The sequence below is a fragment of the Megalops cyprinoides genome, chromosome 15 (genome assembly GCF_013368585.1).
Source record: "Megalops cyprinoides isolate fMegCyp1 chromosome 15, fMegCyp1.pri, whole genome shotgun sequence".
In the NCBI taxonomy this organism is placed as follows: domain Eukaryota; kingdom Metazoa; phylum Chordata; class Actinopteri; order Elopiformes; family Megalopidae; genus Megalops; species Megalops cyprinoides.
In genome coordinates, this window is record NC_050597.1 from 12,644,315 (window position 1) to 12,664,840 (window position 20,526).

The 20,526-nt window shown below is 43.4% G+C and overlaps 1 protein-coding gene across 1 annotated transcript in view; it reads left to right on the top strand.

Annotated features, from left to right (window-relative positions):
* Window positions 1-4,754: 4,754 nt before the first annotated feature.
* Window positions 4,755-20,526, top strand: part of disc1 (DISC1 scaffold protein) — a 53,612-nt gene continuing 37,840 nt past the window's right edge. The window contains exons 1-5 of the mRNA XM_036547462.1: window positions 4,755-4,998; window positions 10,948-11,933; window positions 12,231-12,300; window positions 17,687-17,843; window positions 20,245-20,359. Of these exons, the coding sequence (XP_036403355.1) occupies window positions 4,899-4,998; window positions 10,948-11,933; window positions 12,231-12,300; window positions 17,687-17,843; window positions 20,245-20,359 (1,428 nt within the window). The 5' untranslated portion in view covers window positions 4,755-4,898. The remainder of the gene's footprint in view (window positions 4,999-10,947; window positions 11,934-12,230; window positions 12,301-17,686; window positions 17,844-20,244; window positions 20,360-20,526) is intronic.

Here is a 20,526-nt window from a genome sequence, read left to right on the forward strand (position 1 = left end):
CTTTTCTCTAATAGTGCAAACTTTAGCACGAGAACTGATTCTAATACTTAATACAGTGCCACTAATCAGGGTTGTAACTAAAGGGAAGTACTGTTACCAGCCTTGTGACCTACAGCACCATCTACTGGCGTTACTTCCTTCACACCCACACTTTGGGCAGATGCTTTGAGTTGTGTAGACGTTATTTATTTTTGCAGTGTGCGCTGGTGTGTAAATGTGTTTTAATCTGTCACTTTCTGTCACGAGGTGTGATGGCGCTCTTGGCTGGATCTGCGCTCTATTTTTTCCACGCATTTATTTTCATCACCAACACTATTATCAGCCGAATGGTTCTGAATTGCATGACAGATGCGTGCTTAGTTTGATGACTGTCAGAGAAAATATGCAGTGAACACAAAAGTTGTGTAAAACAGTGACAAAATCAATTAATACGCATCAAATATTTTTTTAAAGGTAGCTAACTAGCAGCTGATAATGTTAGTACAATTAACTACACAGGACAGCTTTGTTTGGTGTAATATCTCTCTACTTTTGATACTGTCTGTTTGCAATACTTTGATTTGAAGTTGCATTTAGTATTAGTTTCTAAACACTTTTAGCAACTACAGGACCATGAAAGTGGACTCAAACATCTGAAAATACTTCCCTGTAAATAACGTCCCTGTAAATATATCATGAAAATAATATAAAGCTGGCTTCTTTCCCTGGAATTTGGAAATACATTTGAATGAAAATGATTTTGTGTATTAATGATCATCTCTATTGTCATAAAAAATTCTGATACCCGTACAAAGGTCTGTGTATGAATACTATAGTCTTGCTGATTCTCATAATAAGATTGACTCTCATGTACCTATAGACTTGGGGAATTAGTGAGAGGTGAGCTGGTGATCAGAACTCAGAATGGAGGACTGTGTTTGTCAGCTTGGAGCACTTCAGTACTTCAATTTCCATCGGGGCAAACTGAATAGGGTGGCAGTGTAGCATAATGGTAAGGAGCAGGACTCCAAAGGTTGCCTGTTTGATTTCCCATTGGGGCACTGCTGTTCTACCCTTGGGCAAGGTACTTCAGTGAATATCCAGCTGTATAACATGTAAAAAAGTATGTAAGTTGCTCTGGATAAGAGTGTCTGCTAAATGCCAATCATGTAATGTAATGGCAGTAAAACAGGCAGGAATTGGAAATGCTACTCTCTTTCTGTTTTTTTTTTTGGCATGCAATAGAATGTGGGACTGGTCTTACTGAAAGCATAGCTTGTTTCATGAAAGCTTGAACAGCTGCATCTGTATCTTGGTTCCCTTTCCCACTGGACAGACAGCTGCTGGAGTTGCCTGAGAAGGAAGAATGGAATTTGCGCTTTTTTTTTTTATTAAATGCAGTCAGTGTTACTGTACAAAGTGTCTAATAAGTGTTTGCAATTAAGTTCAAATGTATGATGCTAAATGTGGAGACTTGTTTTAAACTAGTCAAAGTGCATTTGCGCCTCTGTGGAGCATTATATTGTACAAGCCTACCATCTTATGGTTAAAATAAGAAATTGCATATTTTCTGTAAAAGCTATTTGAGCCCAGTGCATTCCAGAACCTCTTATTTTCCTATATTATTTTCCAGAACTGCAGTTATATGAAGTTTACTGCAAAATGTTTTGGTTGTTTTATATAAGTTGCTACTCCACAGGTTTAAGACTTCTCATTATTTTATCTGTGATGAAAAACGTTTTTAGTTACGAACTAAACAGTAAAGGAGAATAATTTATCAGAGTGTATTAGCAATCATGTCCTTTAGAGATAGTTCTCTAGAGTTCTCTGCAATATTCCTGAAGAAATATATCCATTAGATTTTCTTTCCATAGAATAAATCCTGTTTGGATAAATGCGCCTGTATATGTCCTAGCACTCCCATATAAAATTTGTCAAAACAAATTATTGAGAAAAATATTTTGGTGGCTACCAATTTGTAGTTAGAAATATTTTAGTGATAATGATGTGTGCCTGTGGCAAATATGATTACCCAAGTGTAAGGTCACAGGTTTAGGGTAACATGCGTGTGCAGAGCACTGGGGAAAAAAATATTCACTTACAAGTCATCAGTCAATATCAAATGCTGACATCATGTACAACTTTTAATAATTCAATAAAAGATGTACTTACAGTATTGATAACACATTACCACTGCAGTTGATGACATTCTAGGTATCAAATGTGCATGAAGTTATGATAGGCCATGACTGTACATTAACTGAGCATATTATTTCTAATTATTAGGTGTTATTTGGCTATTTTAGTGATGATCTATACATCATCTATACATGCATGCTATCCCTGTTTTGTTTGTTATAGTGCATAGTCTTTCCTGGCATCCATTATTGTAGTTGTGTTATGCGTTAGGTCTTTTGTTAAAATGTGGTCCTGTATCTGTTGTTAATGTAGCCTAACCATATGCACATATTTACATTGCTTTATAGGCTGCTCTGGAAAAGACTGTATGCCAGATTAGTGAAATATTAAATGTACATGACAGATTTTATAAAGGAAGTGGACAATCTTATGAAAGGAATGAAAGACAATTCCGTTTCCTTTCATATTCCATATAAACTTTAACACCTTATATGGTAATTTCATTTTAAAGAGGTAAAACAGAGGCAACCTGGGACCAGACATTCCTTATTTACTCTGGTTGTGCTTCACCCGTGAGAGCCTGATCTTTTCTAATACCCATTGCCAGTACAATGGTCAGTGTTGACGGATGGGCAAAGGGCCACCTGTTGGCCTGTCTTCCTCCTCACCTACCAGCCAGGTGGCCACGAGCCAGGAGTTCAGCCACATGACTCTCTAACAAGGTTAATCTGTCTGTGGCTTGTTTGGCTGCGTCCCTCATCTCTGAGTGCTCTGGTTGGTAAGAACACGCAGTGACTGACCTCAGCTTTCACTGTCAGCTCCCAGCTCGTTGCTGAGCAGAGACACAGCCCCCTTTTGCTCTTTCTGAAAAAAAATATATATATATAGCGTGGTTTTGCCCAGAGTGTCAGCTGCAGTGAATGACAAAAACCTTTGCCAAGAATTTGATCCAACCTGTAAAAGTCAACAATGTTGTCAAGGGATACTTTTGCATCAAAGACAAAAAAGGGCAACTATGAGTTTCTCTGCTTCTTTAGACCAATGTGGGCATCAAGGCAATTAATGCATTTGATTTTTTTTTTTTTTTTTTGGATGGATGCCCTTAAATTGAAAGAAACTAGAGCTGTTGCAGTGGGAAATCTTGTTTTTAGCCAATCATGTTGCAGTTTGATTGGGCATGTGACACATTTTGACTCTAAGCACTGGAATCCAAACACAGTAGGGCTTGTGTCTTTCAGCTGAGACAAAAAGGCTTAGCTCTTTCTTCTGCACTCTCCTTTTCAAAAAGCACCAAATGTTGTATGTAGACAGCAACACCCTGGGAGAGCATGTAGTTGGACACAGCAATAATGTTTCAGCACTGTAAGGGCTGTGGACAAGGGTTGTGCTTAAGTTTTCCTGCAGTTCATCATTTTGACAAAAAAAAAAAAAAGATACAGAACGCTGATTTAGGGAATGGATTAATTGTTAGATGTGAGGGTGTATCAAGGCTATTCCCTTAAGCCACCTGATTAAACCATTAGTGCCATGTGCAGACAACACAACTGAGCAGCCTGACCTCATTACAAAGTATAATGTGTACAATAGGACCTGCTTCACTGCTGTAGGATATAATGCTGATCAATTACTTACAGACAAAATAAAGGGGACATGTGTGGTAGGCAAGTCATTTGGAGGAATACAAATTCAAGGCACTGTTAGAAGGTCCAAGCCAGTTTTCCAGAGAGGCAGGGGAGTGGCACGCGGGTAGAGAATTTAAATAGTTTATTTTGGCTGTCCCATTGGCAGGGTATAAACCAGAAGGCTGTAAAATTATTGTTCACAATAATTGAACAATGTCATCGCTTACCAACACATTACAAGCAAACGCCAGTTTAACATAGTGTGTATATTTCTGATGGGACGCACTCAATGGCATTGTAGCTGTGCACTTGTGAACTTTCCTCAATTAGGAAACTAATCTAGTAACATTTTGTTCTAGACTTCTAGACTTACTTCTTATGGACACGGAATCGTTAAAATATAAAGTAATTCTTCAGGCAGTTGGGATGAGATATTGTCTGTCTCTCTCTCTCTCTCCCTCCCTTTTTTATTTTTTATAACAAGACACATATTTAAATAAAGCAATGCCATGCGCAATATGGTGTCCATGTCGAGGCTGTCGTCGCCCTTACGCGCGTTTGAGGTAGGCGTCTGCAGGCATGGGGAGTCAAATTCCACCAAATGTAGGAGGAACGTTACCACGGCACAGCACATAACGGAGAGAAGTGAAATAGGCGGATGAGGATCGTAAATATGTCCGCATCTGGGTTTCCAAATGATCTAGTCACAGTGTTGTGAGAATCATTCAGTATTTGTGAGACGTTTTTATTTTACCGTACATTCTCGTGCTTGGATTTTTTTTGTTTTATATTTTTTTTGCGAAAGTACCTAACAGTATCTATTACATACGCTTGCGGTCTTGGGAATTTTCAAGACGTGGTCAGCTGCGCTTTCAGAGAACAGAAACAGATGGTGTGACCTAACCGAAAAAATAATAATTTAAACCGGTGGACTTGCTTGATCCGGGATATCGATAGAACAACTGAAAGGAGGTTGGGGGGGTGCTTTGTAATTTATTCTAGGGAGAACCACTTTCCCGAACGGAAATGACTTCACCTCGTGTGTTCAGCCTGGCTGTTCTTCTGCGGCGAGGAGGTTTTCAGTATTTTTAGGATGTCTCCTTCCACGTATTCTCTGTTTTGGGAAACGCAAAAGTCTTCATCTCGTTTGTAATCAAGATGTTTGCCGGGATGGTGAGGTTGGAGTCCCAGGGCCGCTCCACGTCGAACATCGACAGCAACATCATCCACCGCACGCTACACACTGGGATGACGGAGGGTCAGTGTTTTCCTTAATAGAAGCTTAGAATTTTTTGAAATATCAAAATGTCAGTAATGATGTGGTTAGTGTGAAGTATAGTCACTCATGGTTTGCCTTTGGAACATTTGGTGATTTGCCGAGGGAGTATTTTTAGCATCACGCTATTGTCTTGTTTTTGAAACTCGACTTGTATCGAAAGCTTTCGCCTGCTAAACGCACTGATCAAGTTTAGAGTTTGACATATGAAAACGGCCTATGTACCAGAATTGTGTTCGCAGTTCTGCACTACAGTCATTCTGAGACTAGTTTGCCGTTGGGCTGCTCATCATAAAGATGCCTTCGTTGAAACCGCACTTTTGCCAAGTTTCAAACTGGAGCAACCGAGATTTTTAAAAAGCGGTTAGAGTCTAACTTTGTCGTAAGCGTTTAACGTGACGTTCAAACAGTAGGCCTATTGCGGTTAATCACTGCTGTGAAGCTAATGGGAATCGTGACTTGTCAGTTGCTTTCTCAGCTCGTATCAGTTCATTTTGCAGAACTGATGTTGCACTGGTAAGCTTACTGACAAGACAGCCGGTTCCTAATAAAAAACAAATTCCAGTTACTTTGTATCACACTGATTTATTGAAGTTAAACAAATAATAGTAGATGTAATTTAATGTGGACACGGCATAGCTGCGTCGTTTTCCTCTACGTTTATGTAACAAGATGTTACTTAAAATGTTACAATAACTTAATCTCGTTGCTTTAAATTCTTCTTGGTTACAAATGACATTATCATCCGTTGTCATGCATGGAACTCATGAATAACAAGTCGACCCTCCATTCTATAACAAAACTTCAGAGATGAGAACTTCCATGCCTGTTACCTCAGTGGTCAGGGATCAGTCTGTGATGTGCCAGCGTGACAGAGACCCTGGCGCTGCCATTGTCTTCCGAACAAGAGTGTCACTCCCCACAGTCTCTTCAAAGTCATACTTCCGTGCATTTAGGCTTATCTTTCGGTCACACGCTTGATGTTGCCTAGACGGTTATTTTTAAACTGGAACCACTTAGGAATCCCAAATGTAATAACCTCTAAATCTACCAAGAACATCTTTTCTCCAAAAGTGAATGAATTCCTTAATTCCCTAAATGTCCGCATTGAAGATGTGTAAGCACATTTTTGAAAACTGTATAAAATACACGATGATTCGTTCTGTCTCACTTTAAACATGCTCAATAAAACATCTCTGGATATGTAGGTGATAATGTTAGTGATGATGCTTTCCTCAAGATTGGTCCACTGGACTCGATCCATGGTGAAGGCAACCTTTAGAATGCAGGGTTTGTTGGGCCTCACTCCCATAAACCAGCATTTAGCCAAAAAGCTTTTTATGTGGTCTTGTGTTCACTACAGTGTCTCCAAAACATGCACTTCTTTCTTTAGTATTTTCTTCTGCAGTCAATGCAGAATAAACAAACGTTAATGCCACACAATGGAAGCCTCTGAAAGGACATATTAATAGAAATCCCAGCCACTGCTGAAACTGAACAACAATCAAGCGACCTGCATGTGATGCTGAACTGTAGTCTCACATCTGGGATTGTTTAGTCAGCTGAGGGCCTTCTTTATTTATGCACACACAGACTAACACAAAGTACCGAACAATGAGCTTTAGCCTTTTGATACGGTGCTCGGATAAATAAGCTGTTTTTGTTGGGGAAATGTCACCTTCGGTGGTCATGGCAAGGTTTTCCAAAAATAAGGCTCAGAAGAGATGTTTTAACCTGAACTGTACTTAAAGAAAACTCCTCATTGGAAACACGATTCTTAGAAAAATATTGTTTTGCCCTTGGCTTTATTGCATTTGACATTTGAATCCAGAAAGGGAAAATAGTCTACATTGTGGAGTGGAAACTTGCTTTGTGTTTCTTTTTCTTTTTATCTTCCAAAAAAGTAAAAGCATTTCACTTTGAGCATTACCTGGGTATGAGCTTTTGGACTGACAGTGAGTAGGACCAGAAACTCCAGTGACATGAAGAAGCCACACATATAAATAAGCCGCAGGACCATATCAGAGTTATCATCCATGTCCATCACTAGTAATGCTGTACGTTATTTGATGTAATAGAGATAGGAGTTGTTTACAGAACCATCCCATAAGAGAGCAGTGAAAGGACAGATCTCATTAGATACACCACTGATTCAATTCACTGTGGAAGGAATGAGAGAAAACGTAGTTCCTTTTGACCGACTCTCGCTGGTTTATTATAATGTGGTATTTATATTCCGGTTTGTGTGATTGTAAGACTCCTTTCTCCTGGGTCTGTGCTGCAGCTGAACTGTGCGCGGCAGTCGTACGCCCGTGTGTGCCTTGTGTTTACTCCGCTGGTCTCCATTTTCAGCTGCTTCGCGTTTCCCGTGTGAGCCGACAGGAAGTGCGTGGCAGTTCAAGCCAAACGCGCTGTGTGGGAACATGGACCCGGGTTCCAGTTGCTGGGCTTGAGTGTTCCGCTTCGTGGATTTTACATGCTGTGACTGGAGAGGCTCTTAAGGCGTCTCAGAGGCAAATAAATGGCAGTGTGGCAGGGACACACAGTTTAACCCTTAAGAATGGGGGCACACATTGCACACACAGGTACACAGTGCTGTTCACAATGCTGTTCAACTAGGCGTGCATGACACCTGCGCCAGACAGTTGACGCTAAAAATGGCCAATACAGAGAGGCTGGTTTTAATCAGTCATTTTAATCAGTCATTTGCAAACAGGAAATGTGCCAGTCTTACTTAATATACTGTGCGGCATGTTTGCAAATCTTTCCTAATTCAATGCCATGTCCTGTCATCTGTGACAAACCACATTTTTGTTTGTGGCCAATGGGTGAGGGGGGGGGTTTAGAAAATATGTCAAGATTTTTTGCCAATATGGAGTGTAAAATGCAGGTGTCAAACATCGAATTTCATGTGAAAAACAGCGCAGAATGACTGGGCCGGAAACCAACTCTGTAGGCGACGATGCTGATTCACTGTATTTTCAACAGGCTGGATGGTGAAAGAAAGAGGAACACTCTGAGAAGTGCAGCTTTCACTTCCTCAGTTCTAGCAGTGTGGCGTTAAGTGGTTTGCATCTGTCCACCGAGGGCTCTCACGACCGACTCGGACACACACACACACATGTGGCTGAGTCTAATTTCTGGGGGTTTGCCCATCAAACATGTGCTTTGCGAGGAGCTCTGCATTCCTGTGCCCCAGTACTGAAGGTCTCTGAGCAGCTTAGGGGGATGGTATGCATACTGGCTGGGGCCCCGGAGTCTCTCTGCAGTCTCTGAAGGTAAATACAGACCCTCCCCTCGAGAGACGGAACTAACTTTAAGCAAAGACAGCTAGCTCTGCTTACATCAGCATGCTGTTTTAAAAAGGGTTTTAAGTATTGGTACCAGTTCAGGCCGAAATGAATGAAAGTTTAAATGTTTTTCCTTTGCTAAATCCAAAAAGAGCAGTAAGAAAGTTGGGTTTTAATGGGATTTTTTTTTCTTTTTAAAGGAAGTTGTGCCCCTCATTGGATTGAGCTTAGTGGGAGTTGTTGCCTCTTTGTGTTGACAGTAGCTTGTATGTGGCAATTGAGAGAGCTTGTGTGGGATTTTTTTTAATTGTTAAATTCTTGAGTTCATTTTAACCTGGTGGGAGGTTGCAGTTCATAGACGTAAATGGCGCGCCAGAGATGTGGTCTGTTCCGTGTGCTGCACAATAGCCTTTTAGCAGTTTCCTTCCTCCTGAAAGGAAAAACGGTCTCTGCGCTGTCTGAGCACGGCGCCGTGGCCACTGGTTCTCTTCCTTTTCATGTGGAACAAAGCAGCGTAAGCAATATGCACAACAGACGGTCCACGGGCCCTCTCTGGTTTCCCGTGGCATTGTGGGGGTAGCGTACAGTGATGGGGGCCAGTAAAGGCCCTGCAGTGGGGAGCTGTGTAACCTGAGCCCAGGGGCCAGCCTCTGGAGAATGGGCCAGCTCCTACCCCTTGTTATTGCATTGCCTGGAGGTTCTGCTTCTTCAGAAGAGGTCTAATGATTCAGCCCCCTTTGCGCCTTACTTTCCCAGGAGAGGGCTTACCTTTTGCTAAGTAGGGATGTGAATTTGGATTATTATAGTATTCAAATGTTTTATTGGTCCTGTGACTGAACATTTGGATAATTGAATCCTGCTTTTTTAGCCCAGCCACTCTATGTAACTCCAGTTCTTTCTGTGTAGATAATGTCTCACTGCAAAGAGGTCTCCTTTCACTCACATTTGGGTAGGAAAATGGATAATGCCAGTGAATTCTGTTGTTTTTGCCCTGCTCTTAACCCATGTTATCATTAATATTGATGAGAACGAAGAACTGTCAGGTTTTCTAAGCATTCTAAATTATTTTTTGCATCTCTAGGTGGTATAGGAACTGGGCTGGGGCTGGAAAATGCAAGGTTATATTTGCGGGTGGGACATTGCAGTTGTGCTTTTAAAGAAAGGGCTGAACATGAATTGAGTGAGGTAGCTGTAATTGTATAATATACCAACCTGTGAGCAAGGTAGGTCATCCTAGATAACCTGCACCTGCCAAGCCAATAAATAATAAACAGTAAAGACTGTGGGCTGGCATTCATTACAGAGAGGTAACAGTGTAGTATTCAGTACAGTGGAGATGCCATGATGATCTGTTGTAACCAAACTATGCCTTTATGCTTTTATTTTAATGGCATTTAATTTACTCCTGTGTCAGTCACTCGGGATTGTGCTATCATTACTAACTAGGCTAAGTCAATGCAAATTTTATTTTTTTGGCAAAAGAACAGATTGAAGATCATCTGTAATCATTTTCCTGTAAGCACTGTGAGTTTAGGCAGTAGAAACTGCGTGTAAGTGGATAAATATGCTATTTTGTATAGCTTATCATTATGTGGATTTTACTGTGATACAGTAGGTATCATATTGTGACCCTTGCATCATGATATGTATCTTACCATGAGGAACACAGTGATATGCAGTTCCGGCTGAATATGTCAGGGCTTGGATGCAGCTGTCTAGCTCATGACAGATCACATGCCTGCCTCAGATGATAACAGCGCTGAATTTGCCCTGTCTGATTAGGTAGTCAGGGAGCGTTCTGATTATGGTTTTCAGCCACGGTCTGTGAGAACGAAAATTCTTAGTCTGGTTCTCCTGAGCCCATGGCTCTGAAAGGTACCCCTGTTTCATGTCTATGGATATGAGAGGATTTTGGGTGCACTGTGTGCCTACCGTCCATGTCACCTGACAGTGTCAGACAGGAGGAGAAAGGGCATTATAAAGAGACCGTTGATGGCTGCCGAGTCAGGTCCAGGGAAACTGACTGTGGGGCTGTCAGAGTCATTTTACATTCCTGAAAGGCCTGCTGCAGAACTGGGAGAGAGGCTCGACTCTCTATAAATCAGTTTATCATTGAGTTGGCTGTGAGTGGGAGGAACACACACAGAGCAGTGTGTTTGGCACAGCACTATATTGTATTACCCTATTCAATGTGATGGATTGATTTGCAGAACATAAATTTTACTGCTTTTGTGTTGATGTAAACAGATGTAGAGATCCAGGCCTGGTAGTCTAGACTGGCTCTCATTGTGGGTGACTGTGATGGCCAGGCAATGCTCAGCAGCTGAGCTTCCACATTTCCTGCAAATCCTGTCCTGAAACCTCTCATGTGTAATTCTTCCTGGCACACTTCAGCTAGGGTTTAAAGGGGTGAGATCTGCAAAGTCATACCATACAGTCAAAGCTTGAAAATATATGAAAGTCATACAGACATGTCATGGTTTCAATCCAAGAGGCAAATGTGCTTTCATTCATACTATAATACATGTTTGTGTGTGTGTGTATGTATGTGCATATGTGCATGTGTGTGTTTTTATGTGTGCATGCATGTAGTCTGCTCAATCTTCACAGCCTGGCTGAAAGTGGATCTCTCTTTAAGCAGGTGTCCCAGGTGCGGTGGCAGCGGGAGGCAGCTCTCGGAAGAGGCTTCAGAGAAGGCCGGGGTATATGAGGGGGGAGCCCGCGGGGCTGCAGGAGAACACTCCCAAAGCTGAGGGCAGGGGGCCTGGTGTGACTCTCAGAGAGGCTAGTCTGGGCACTTCGAGGGGCACGGACATTGACCATCACAGGGGGACCACAGGCTGGGGTGTAACCTCAGGTGCCCGCCTATCCTCCGTTATCGGAGTGTCCCTGGGTGGCCAGCTGCCATCCACAGAAGTTGGGAACAAGTCAAGCCACTGTCACGGGAGTGGGCGTGCCCCATCTGCGTCTCATCAGGAAAACTGCCTGCCAAAAGAGCAAAAAGCAGCACAACAGGACAGCCCCAAGCACCAAAGCAGCCCCAGGGTTGATCCTGGACCAGGGGAGCTTTGCCCTTCCTCAATCCACAGGAGCTGCTCACTGGATTCTCCTGCTGAAGAACACTTCACCTCCAGCTTCAGCTTCATCCGGCTGTCGCTAAGCTCCAGTCACGGAGCCGATGACACAGCAAATGACTCCGCCCCATGTTCCTCAGGCCAATCAGGATCTTCTTCATCTACTCAGATGGGACTTGGATCTGCCCTCTCTGACCAATCAGGGTGCAGTCCTGTCACCTTGGTAACAGACAAAGCCCCAGAGCCCTTCTTCCGCAAGGAGCTGGGAAGGGAACCTGTGGCTGCACAGTGGGACAGCCAGGGGGTTGAGGGTGACCCCGCTGTGACCTCCGCCGACCAGAAGGATTGCTTAACTGACTTGGACTCCTGCTCCCTTGATACGGAGGCCACTTCCTGTCTGTCGGTGGACTCCTCTGACACCGCCTCGGGCTCCTCGGTCACCTCCGGGTACGAGAGTGCCACGCCCTGCTCGGACCACGGCTGGGACGCCATAGTGAAGAAGTACGAGGGCGTGCTGCAGGACTGCTTACAGAACAATCGCACCAATGCCAAGGTGAGGCCTACGAAGGATGCAAGCAGGGGTCACATGCCCTATCATGGCATGCAAGTCAAAGCATAATTCAGAGGATTTTCTGACTGAATGGCAGCTTGGTTTGATCTATTCTGCTTCGTTGCAAGAAGTTTGTGGACTCACTCTATTTTAGTGTCTGATCAAGAGCTACATATTCTGATTAATGATACATTTTTCATTTCTTGACCATTATGAAAGACTAATTCCTGATTCCTGATTACAATGGCTGAGGTAGATATCAGTTTTATTGCCCTACATTTTATTGTTGTTTTCCTCCAGATTGAGTCCATGATGTTGAAGTTACAGAGACTTCAGCAGAAGGCAGTCCTGGAGGATGATTATGACACAGGTAAGGATCTACCTTGTAAGCCAGAAAGGAGAAGATAAAACACTACATCTCAGCACTCTGAAGTATCATTCAGTCTTAATCCCATAGCAAAGGTGCTTTTGTCTATCCCCGACTTCACACAAACAAGCAATTTTAGCATTCAAGCCATCATAACCGGTCCTGCAAATGACAGAATGTGTTTGGCTCTCTCTCTCTTTCTTTGGATTGGGCTTCTTTGTTGTGCATATTGGCGACCAGAGGCAGACAGGACCGGTGTTCTCGAACCCCAAAGGGATTAATTATTTAAACTGAGATCTTACAATAGCCTCATAAAACTATAGATGACTTCATTCTCTCAGGACAGCCAGCTAAACATGCTTTCAGCGCCCATGATGAGACTATAAAAATGCCAACTTCTGACAGTCTGGCATCAAGTGTCCATTTATTTCTGAATCATTGGAGGGGGAAATTTAACGGTCACACGTCAGAGTAAGTAAAAAGTGAGAAATGAAAGGAAAAGTTTTCTTCCCCTAAGAGTTTTTGTGACAGCACTTTACAGTGTGATTCATGCTTGTGAATATGTCTGTGCAGCCCATCTGTTGCTTTAAAGTAGAACTGTCAAAATGTGCCATGTTGCATGGGACTAACTTACTGTACATGCATGATTGAGCGCTCCCTGCTCCTTTAAAGGCACCAAGAGTGATATGGTACAGTTAGCTGCTCTTATCCTAAGCCGAGTGAATCCTGCTGTCCATGTAAGGGCAGCTGCAGTGGTCTTCAGATAGGGGTGGACAGCCGGAGAGAGAAGTCACAGATGGTGCTCTGGCCCCTTTTCCACCAGGGTGTTTGTGCTCACTCCCCCACCCGTTTGTAGCAGTGACTAACAATGGTTCCCTTCGGCTTCTCTGCTTTACTGTCTGCATGGTGTAGGAGTTGATTATTAGAACAGGACAAATCTTTGTACTCTTTTAATTTATTGATTCTTTTTAGCCATTTCAAAATTAACTGCCAGATTCTATTACATATTTCAGATACTCTTGATAACATATGGCCTTTATTTTGGAGAACGGCCATAGTTGGATGCCTTTTGTTTGGTGATTCATATGACCTCGGTTCTGTTATAAGATGAGAGGAGTTCTAGCTCCTCCTCCTCTCTCTGGCATCAGTGCCTATGTGGTACAAGGGAAGGCACGTTGGACTTCTATTGGAATCTTTTGTAAACATGCATGCAGAGCCTTCAGGCTTATTCAGTGTATTGCTGAGAGTGTATGTGTGTGTGAGTTAGTGTGTGCACATACGTTTTGCATTTCTGAAAAGAGCTAGATTTCATTTGTACCACTGAACTATGATCATTTGTGGTTTTAACTGTTGCACGTGTCTACGTCTTTTGGAGTGGAGCCCAAGCTTGTCAAAGAGAGCCAGACATCAGTACAGAGGGAACTTTGTCTGGGAATGTCAATGCCCTGTCTGTGTAGGTCTCTTGTTGCCTCCTCTTTATGCGGGTTTACACACATGCTCCATGGGGAATGTGCTGCTTCACTATGGCTGCTGGTGTCAGTGCAGAAACCCCTGCAGCAGTCTTTTCTTTCTCATATTTTCATGTTTATTTGAAGCCAGGAAGTGGGTTCTGAGCAAGAGCTCAGTGGATCCCTTTTTGTAGCTGGGAAAGTGAACTTTCTTGAACTCCTGCTCCTAAGAGCTGTAAAGATTTTGTGTCACATTGTGTGATTGGCTGAGTGGTTAGCTGCTATTTCCTTTTTAAAAATATCTCTATCAATAAGTGCTTTTATACCCAGCTAAACGTCCTCAGTGTGTTGCTTTCCCCTGATAGGATGACCTGTATTAGCCATGGTTCAATCACTGTCCTTTCTGCCTTTAGCTGCCCTTGCTTAGAGGCATATATGACTGGCAGGACAGCAAGCAATGGGAAACCTCGCCCTAAAATGTAAGCACAGAGTGCCGAAGACCAGATGTTTACAGCACGATAGTTTCCAGACAGGGATGTCTTGACACGTGATACCAGCAGGACAGGCTGAGAGAATCCACACAATCCTTTCTCATCAAAATGGCCCAGAAGTCCCTTTTTGTTTGGTGATACTTTATTTCTCCTCTAGAGGTCACTATAATACTGAAAATGATTTGTATTGGAATAAGAATAAAATGACCAATATTTTATTTTCATCTAGTCAAGTCAGTTTCTCTCTGGATAAGAAAGATAAAAGATGCCATGACTGGAATTTATTGCTTTTGGTGAATAAGATTCAGGGTTTCAGTTTGTGAAGCAGATATTAAATAAACAAGAAAAATGTGTCTGAGCTGTCAAAGATGATATTTGGGTTAACAACTGGGAAAGTGATAGAAGCATAGCTGAACAAAGAATGCGCTAAAAAGTACATTACTGACCTCTAATGGATGTCAGTGTTATTGCAGTGTCTTAACCTCTGTCTGGACAGTTTCCTCTGCTTGAGTGATCTCTAGTGGTAGGCCTCACTCTTCTGTTCCCCACGATCACATTCTTTTTGGTGCTGTGGCCTAGATATGTCTGGGATAAAGGCATACAATTTGTCACAGAAGGCAGGCCCCACTGTGAAGTCAAATACATGTTAAAACCCCAGTGCAAATTCTGCCTGCAAGTATTTCAGCAACAGAAGAGCATACTTTATATTTTTGTTAGTGGTTTTTAGTTGTTTTTACTTGTTGTTCTTTCCTTAAAATACATTGCCAACTGTGTAACACAGTCGTGCATGCATTACATTTTATTACATTATTGTCATTTTTAGCAGACAGTCTTAACCAGAGTGACTTGCATAGGTTACAATTTTTACATGTTGTCTGTTTATACAGCTGTTTATTTACTGCGATAGTTATGGGTTAAGTACTTCGCCCAAGGGTACAGCAGGAGTGCCCCAGCGGGGAGTCAAACCAGCAGCCTTTTGGTTACAAGCAAAGCTCCTAACCAACATGATCCAGTAACACCTCTACCTAGTGCTGAATTTATGGCTGCTCACAATAAGTGAACCAGTTGTCCTTTCTTGACGTTTTTTGTGTGTTTCTGCCTCAGTGTAGAGATATGCAAGTCCCTAATAAATGGTACCTTTATATGGTTTATACGGATAATGCTGTGGGTGGAGTGAGGAGCTGGATGCTTAGCCTGGTGACCCAAACCCGCTCCTGTCAGGAACTGTTCCTGTGACACCCCCCCCACCCCCCCACCCCCCCCAACCTTTACAGCGACATGTTTTCTGTTCACAGGAGAGTTCTGTTCCTCTTCAGGCTGACAGACCTCCATGCTATCAAAATGAATCTTTTGTGGAGGCCATATTTTTTTCTGCCTTTATCTTGTTCTGTCAGTACTATGACAAATCTTTGTCTTTTCGTTCATACATTTCGTTGTCACTGGTTTCTTGTTGGAACAAGCCTTTTGTAATTAAGTGTGTGGGAATGGGAGCCTTCTCTGCTTCACTTATGTATTGTCATTGCTCACCAGCGTCATGGAAATTAGCATAACTCTAAGTGGCATTCAGACAAAAAAAATAAATAAATCTATTTGACATTTGTAACATTAAACCTCCAGTGTAATCCTGTGTTCTATAAACTGGAGCAAACTGTAAAATATATGACTCCATACTGACCCAGAAACCTCATAGAGCAAATAGATTTTTTTCTGATGAGGCGATGGAAAAATGCTGCCCTGTGTTGCCCCTATGGATTCTGGCTGCAGTTAGCCAGTGGATCTGTGGGAAGTAGACTAGCTCTGTTTAAATGGAAATGAATGCATGATTCTTGCCTTAAGTAATGATGCTCAGGGCAATCTTCAGCCAGTTTAATGACACTGAGTACAATAATATCCATTATTTTTCAGTTACAGTTGGTTACAGGCTGCCCTTGAGGCAACATACTCCTTTTTCTGGGAGGAGAAGATTTATGTGTGTCTTAGCTGGTGTGACATGGAATTTTCTCTTGAATTAGGGCATTTGAAATATTTGGTTTTGACATGTGAAATCATTATGGAAGATATTTAGTTTTTGTGGGTTTATTGCTTCATTTCTTTATAAGTAGCATAATTGGACCCTCCATATTTAGCCTTTTGGTTTCTACTTTTAATCTTGAATTTCTCAATGTCACTGACCTTTTCATCCTTGTCTCTGTGTGTGTGTGTGTGTGTGTGTGTGTGTGTGTGTGTGTGTGTGTGTGTGTGTGTGTGTGGTCATGTACCCCAGTGGACCAATCATTGCACATTCGTTCCTCTCGCTGTCCTATTTCTGAATATAGCAAGGTACATCTTGTGGTTTTTGCATCTCCACTTTCTGTGGTGTTCTGATTGTGTCTGAATAGACTGCTTCATTGACCTGTAAAGCAGCTTATTAGATTGGTTCATTGACCTGAATTTCAGTCATGTGTGCACTACAGTTTGGCCACCAGAAGAGTTTTTTTTAACTGAAAAACAGATTTATGTCCTATTTTTAAGTCTGCGCGTGAGACAAAGAGTTACTGAAATCTATCAGACCTTGAACTAGATAAATGCTAAAGTAGGTTAAGAGTAAACGTACTGTAGTTGTGAACATCCGGGCTTAGAGTCTGCTTGTTATATAGCCACTTCCTTAACAACTGCAGTATGATACCACATGTCACAGCTTGGTGCTTGGTGTGCTAAGGTGTTTTTGGTGTTTGTGTTTTTTGCCATTTGTGTACTTTGGTCTTTGACTGCTGAAGTGTGTGTGTGTGTGTGTGTGTGTGTGTGTGTATACATGTGTGTGTGCGCGTGCATGTGTGTGTACATGGGTGTGATTATGGGTGTGTTGAGGTGTACATGCATGCAGGAAACTTACCTGCAAAGATGTAGACAGCGCACTTTCTGCTCACCCCCATGCTCCAAACGTGCAACAGCCAATGATTCGTTTTCTCATGTGTAATCAGCTATACTGTGTAACGCCGTAGCAGACACACACATTTTTAGGGGAAATGTCTCCCATTTATTTTTCCTGGACATACCTTACCTGTCCTGTTGTGCTTGAGTGACCTGTGCCCCATTCAGTTGTCTTCTGCAGCTTCTGGGAGGTCTGGGAACATTCTGGAAAAGAGATTGGGCATGCTGGAATTCTTAAGATATTTCTTATGGTCATTAAAATTAACTTTCATAGTGTGTGTCATACTGCATATGAACAATCACTGGTAATGTACACTGAAGACACATACACAGTTGTTTTCTGTGTTGAGCTGGTTTAACAAACCCTCACCCTGCTTATATTTCTGCATGTTTTTCCCCCACTGGGTAATGATGACATGCTGTATGGTAAGTCTTTAACAATCTGCTTCATTTGAAAGGCATTTGGTTCTGTCCTCACAGCCCTTCCATGTGGACTCCAGCTTTCAGGCTCCTTAGTGACCCGTCTTTTCCCTCTTGCAGCCGAGCGCTTTGGGAAGAAGCTGGAGGAGCTCCGGAGGGAGAGGAACTCCCTGAAGCTGGGTCTGCCCTCCAGACACCCCGCCGTGGCCCGCTTCCTGGAGCGCCTGAGGGCGGGGGTGCAGAGCGCCCTGCAGGAGGCAGCAGCCAGCGACGCAGGGTGAGTGAGGCAGGCCCTGCCCCTCCGTGGGGCTGGATTGGGGGGGGGGGGGGGGGGGGGGGGGGTTGTCCTTGTAAATGTACAGAGCATCCATGGAACGTGGGCCACAGGTGGAGGGGTGTGTGTGCTTGAACCTGGGGAAAGTGGGCCAAATGCAGTTCTTATCAGCAATGGAAACTTACATGACTTACACACACACACACACACACACGTACATTTACATGTGTGCCCACATGCAGGCACAGAGACAGACACATAGTGTATCGAATTGGTGCTATTCCTGCCATTGATCAATTGAATTGATGACTGGGAGCTGGGTGGAGTATAATTGACTTCATTCCACAGGGGTCAGCTGGAGTTCGCTTGTCTAACTGCTGTGGCACCCTCTAGTGGCTCATTAGGCACCTGCAAGTCACTGGGATGATATAATTAGTGATGCACCTATGCACCACCTGGTGTTTGTTTTGCTGTTGTGCACTGTGGGTGTGTGAAAATATTCACTGTCTTGGTGCTAGGGTATAGCAGGATTTTGTTTGTGTCATTTCAGCACTCCGGGGCTGATGTAGTGTGTTACACAGTAGGCAGTTCTACATTGGGGTGAAAAAGGGGAAGAAGCACAAAAATTCCTATGTCTTAGTACAGTGTTTTCCGACACAGTTAGTTTTGGCTGCATGATGAGTGCTTGTTTCGCAACTGATTGTGTTTGTTTTCAGCAACAACAAAGATGTGTCTAGACACTGCCAGGACATGGTGGTGAAAACTCAGGCAGTGACATCATGGTGTCATACTAAATGTAATACTCAGCTCACTGGCTTTAACTCCACCTGGCAGATCAGCCAGGGTGGGGGTTGATTTAACATTTAAACCGTAAGTGTGTTGACCTAAAATATGTCTTGTTCTGTTGATTTTGAAAAATGTGAGCCCCAGCACACAGGCCTTTAATAATTTATTAATAAACCTGAAAACAAATGTAAAAGACAAATGCTTAAACTTTGCTGACATTGGCCCTGTACTGGGTCTTAACAAGTAACAGTTGAGTATTATCACAGGTCCTTAATTCAAGTCTGGGAGAGATTCCACTGAACACGTGGTGTTTGATTGGCCTGACAGCATCAAGCATTGGCCTCTAATTGGAGGGTGCGAGTGGCCCGTTTCACTCCTCGGAATGGCCCAGTTTGACTATTAAAATGATACATTACACCCCCTGAGGTCCTGGCTCGGTGGCTGTCGATGAGAGGGGCCTTTCTGACAGTGAAACTGTGGCAGGCCCGGGACGGCGAAGTGAGCAAACAAGCGCGGGACCCCCTGGGGGAGCAGGATGGACGCTGCTCCAAAATAGCCTTTCAAACAGGAAGGAAACCATCTGGGCTTGGACGGCAAGCCTGACTTGTCATGGGGTTTGTGAGGCGGGGTGTGTGGTAGCTGGCCTGTGAAAAGCAGCCTGCATGTGCTTTTGGGAGTGGCACTTTCCACTGCTTTTGTCCCAGATGTGATGTTTCAAACGGCCAAAAGAGTCAAGTACAGCATGTTGTGCATTAATTTTAATGGACGCAACTAATGCCTGCTCTGTGACCGATACATTTATAGATGTGCTTTTTAGAAACATAAATTATTGTGTATCCTGCTCGGAGACGAGGTTAAGATAGATCTTGCCGTGCCGTGTTGAGACCCCACTGTACCAATCAAAGCTTGTGATAAGAGCAAAAGAGAGTAGATCGAGGATGTTAAAGCCAGAGGAACCGTGCATTTATTTAATTTCACTAAGCCATTACAGAACATATTTAAATGTTTTGTAATGGCCTTAGTGAAATGAAATAATTGCACAGCTCCTCTGGCTTCAATATCCTGCAGATATGAAGCAGAAGTGCAGGCACTTGGGCGAGTCTCATGGGGGACCAGGCCTCCAGTTCCACACAAAGGCCATTTGTAAGCGTTGGCAGGCCAACAAAAAAAAAACTCCGCTGAATTATTTTTTACACAGCTGTCCTTTTGTGTCATCCTCCCCCTCCGTCGTCAGTGTGCCCGAAACGCCAGGAGAGCGGGCACTTTGCTCTGTGACTGTGAGTCATTCTTTAGCAGGGTTCCAAAGGACCAACTGATTCTGTCCAGCTGAAGAAAGGCTTTGATTGTGTCCCCCATGCCTGTTGTTGAGGCACAGTGCGGTGGGGGTGTAAAGAACCAGGCTTCAGGCCGTGATACTTCACAACAAGCTTCCCGTTGTGAGTTTTTTTGCCGGATGGCTTTATGTTCGAGCTGATCTGGCCCACAGCGCAGTAAATGTCAGCAGGATTGTTCGGTGTTAAGGCTAATCAGACTGGAACAGTATAGAGAGCGGCCTTCATTCATGCGTCAGGGCGACTCCCCAGCTGAACGCTTATGAAGGTCGTTTTGTCTTTGACAGGGAGAGCCAGGAGCCCCCGAGAGAGCAGAGACGAGGGTCGTCCCAGAGCGGGGAGAGTGCACAGTGTCCCCTGGCGAGGAGAGACCGCCTGCTCCAGGAAAAGCAGCTTGTTCAGGTAACCTCGCCACAGCCAGGATCTCTCCAGGGTCCAGCCTGTAACCCAAACTTCACTTTCCTCAGAGGACACATGCTCTTCTGGCTCTGCTGCTGCTACAGTATAGAGATATGGGTGCAATGTAGTATATATGCAGTGTAGCATAGTGGTAAGGAGCAGGGCTTGTA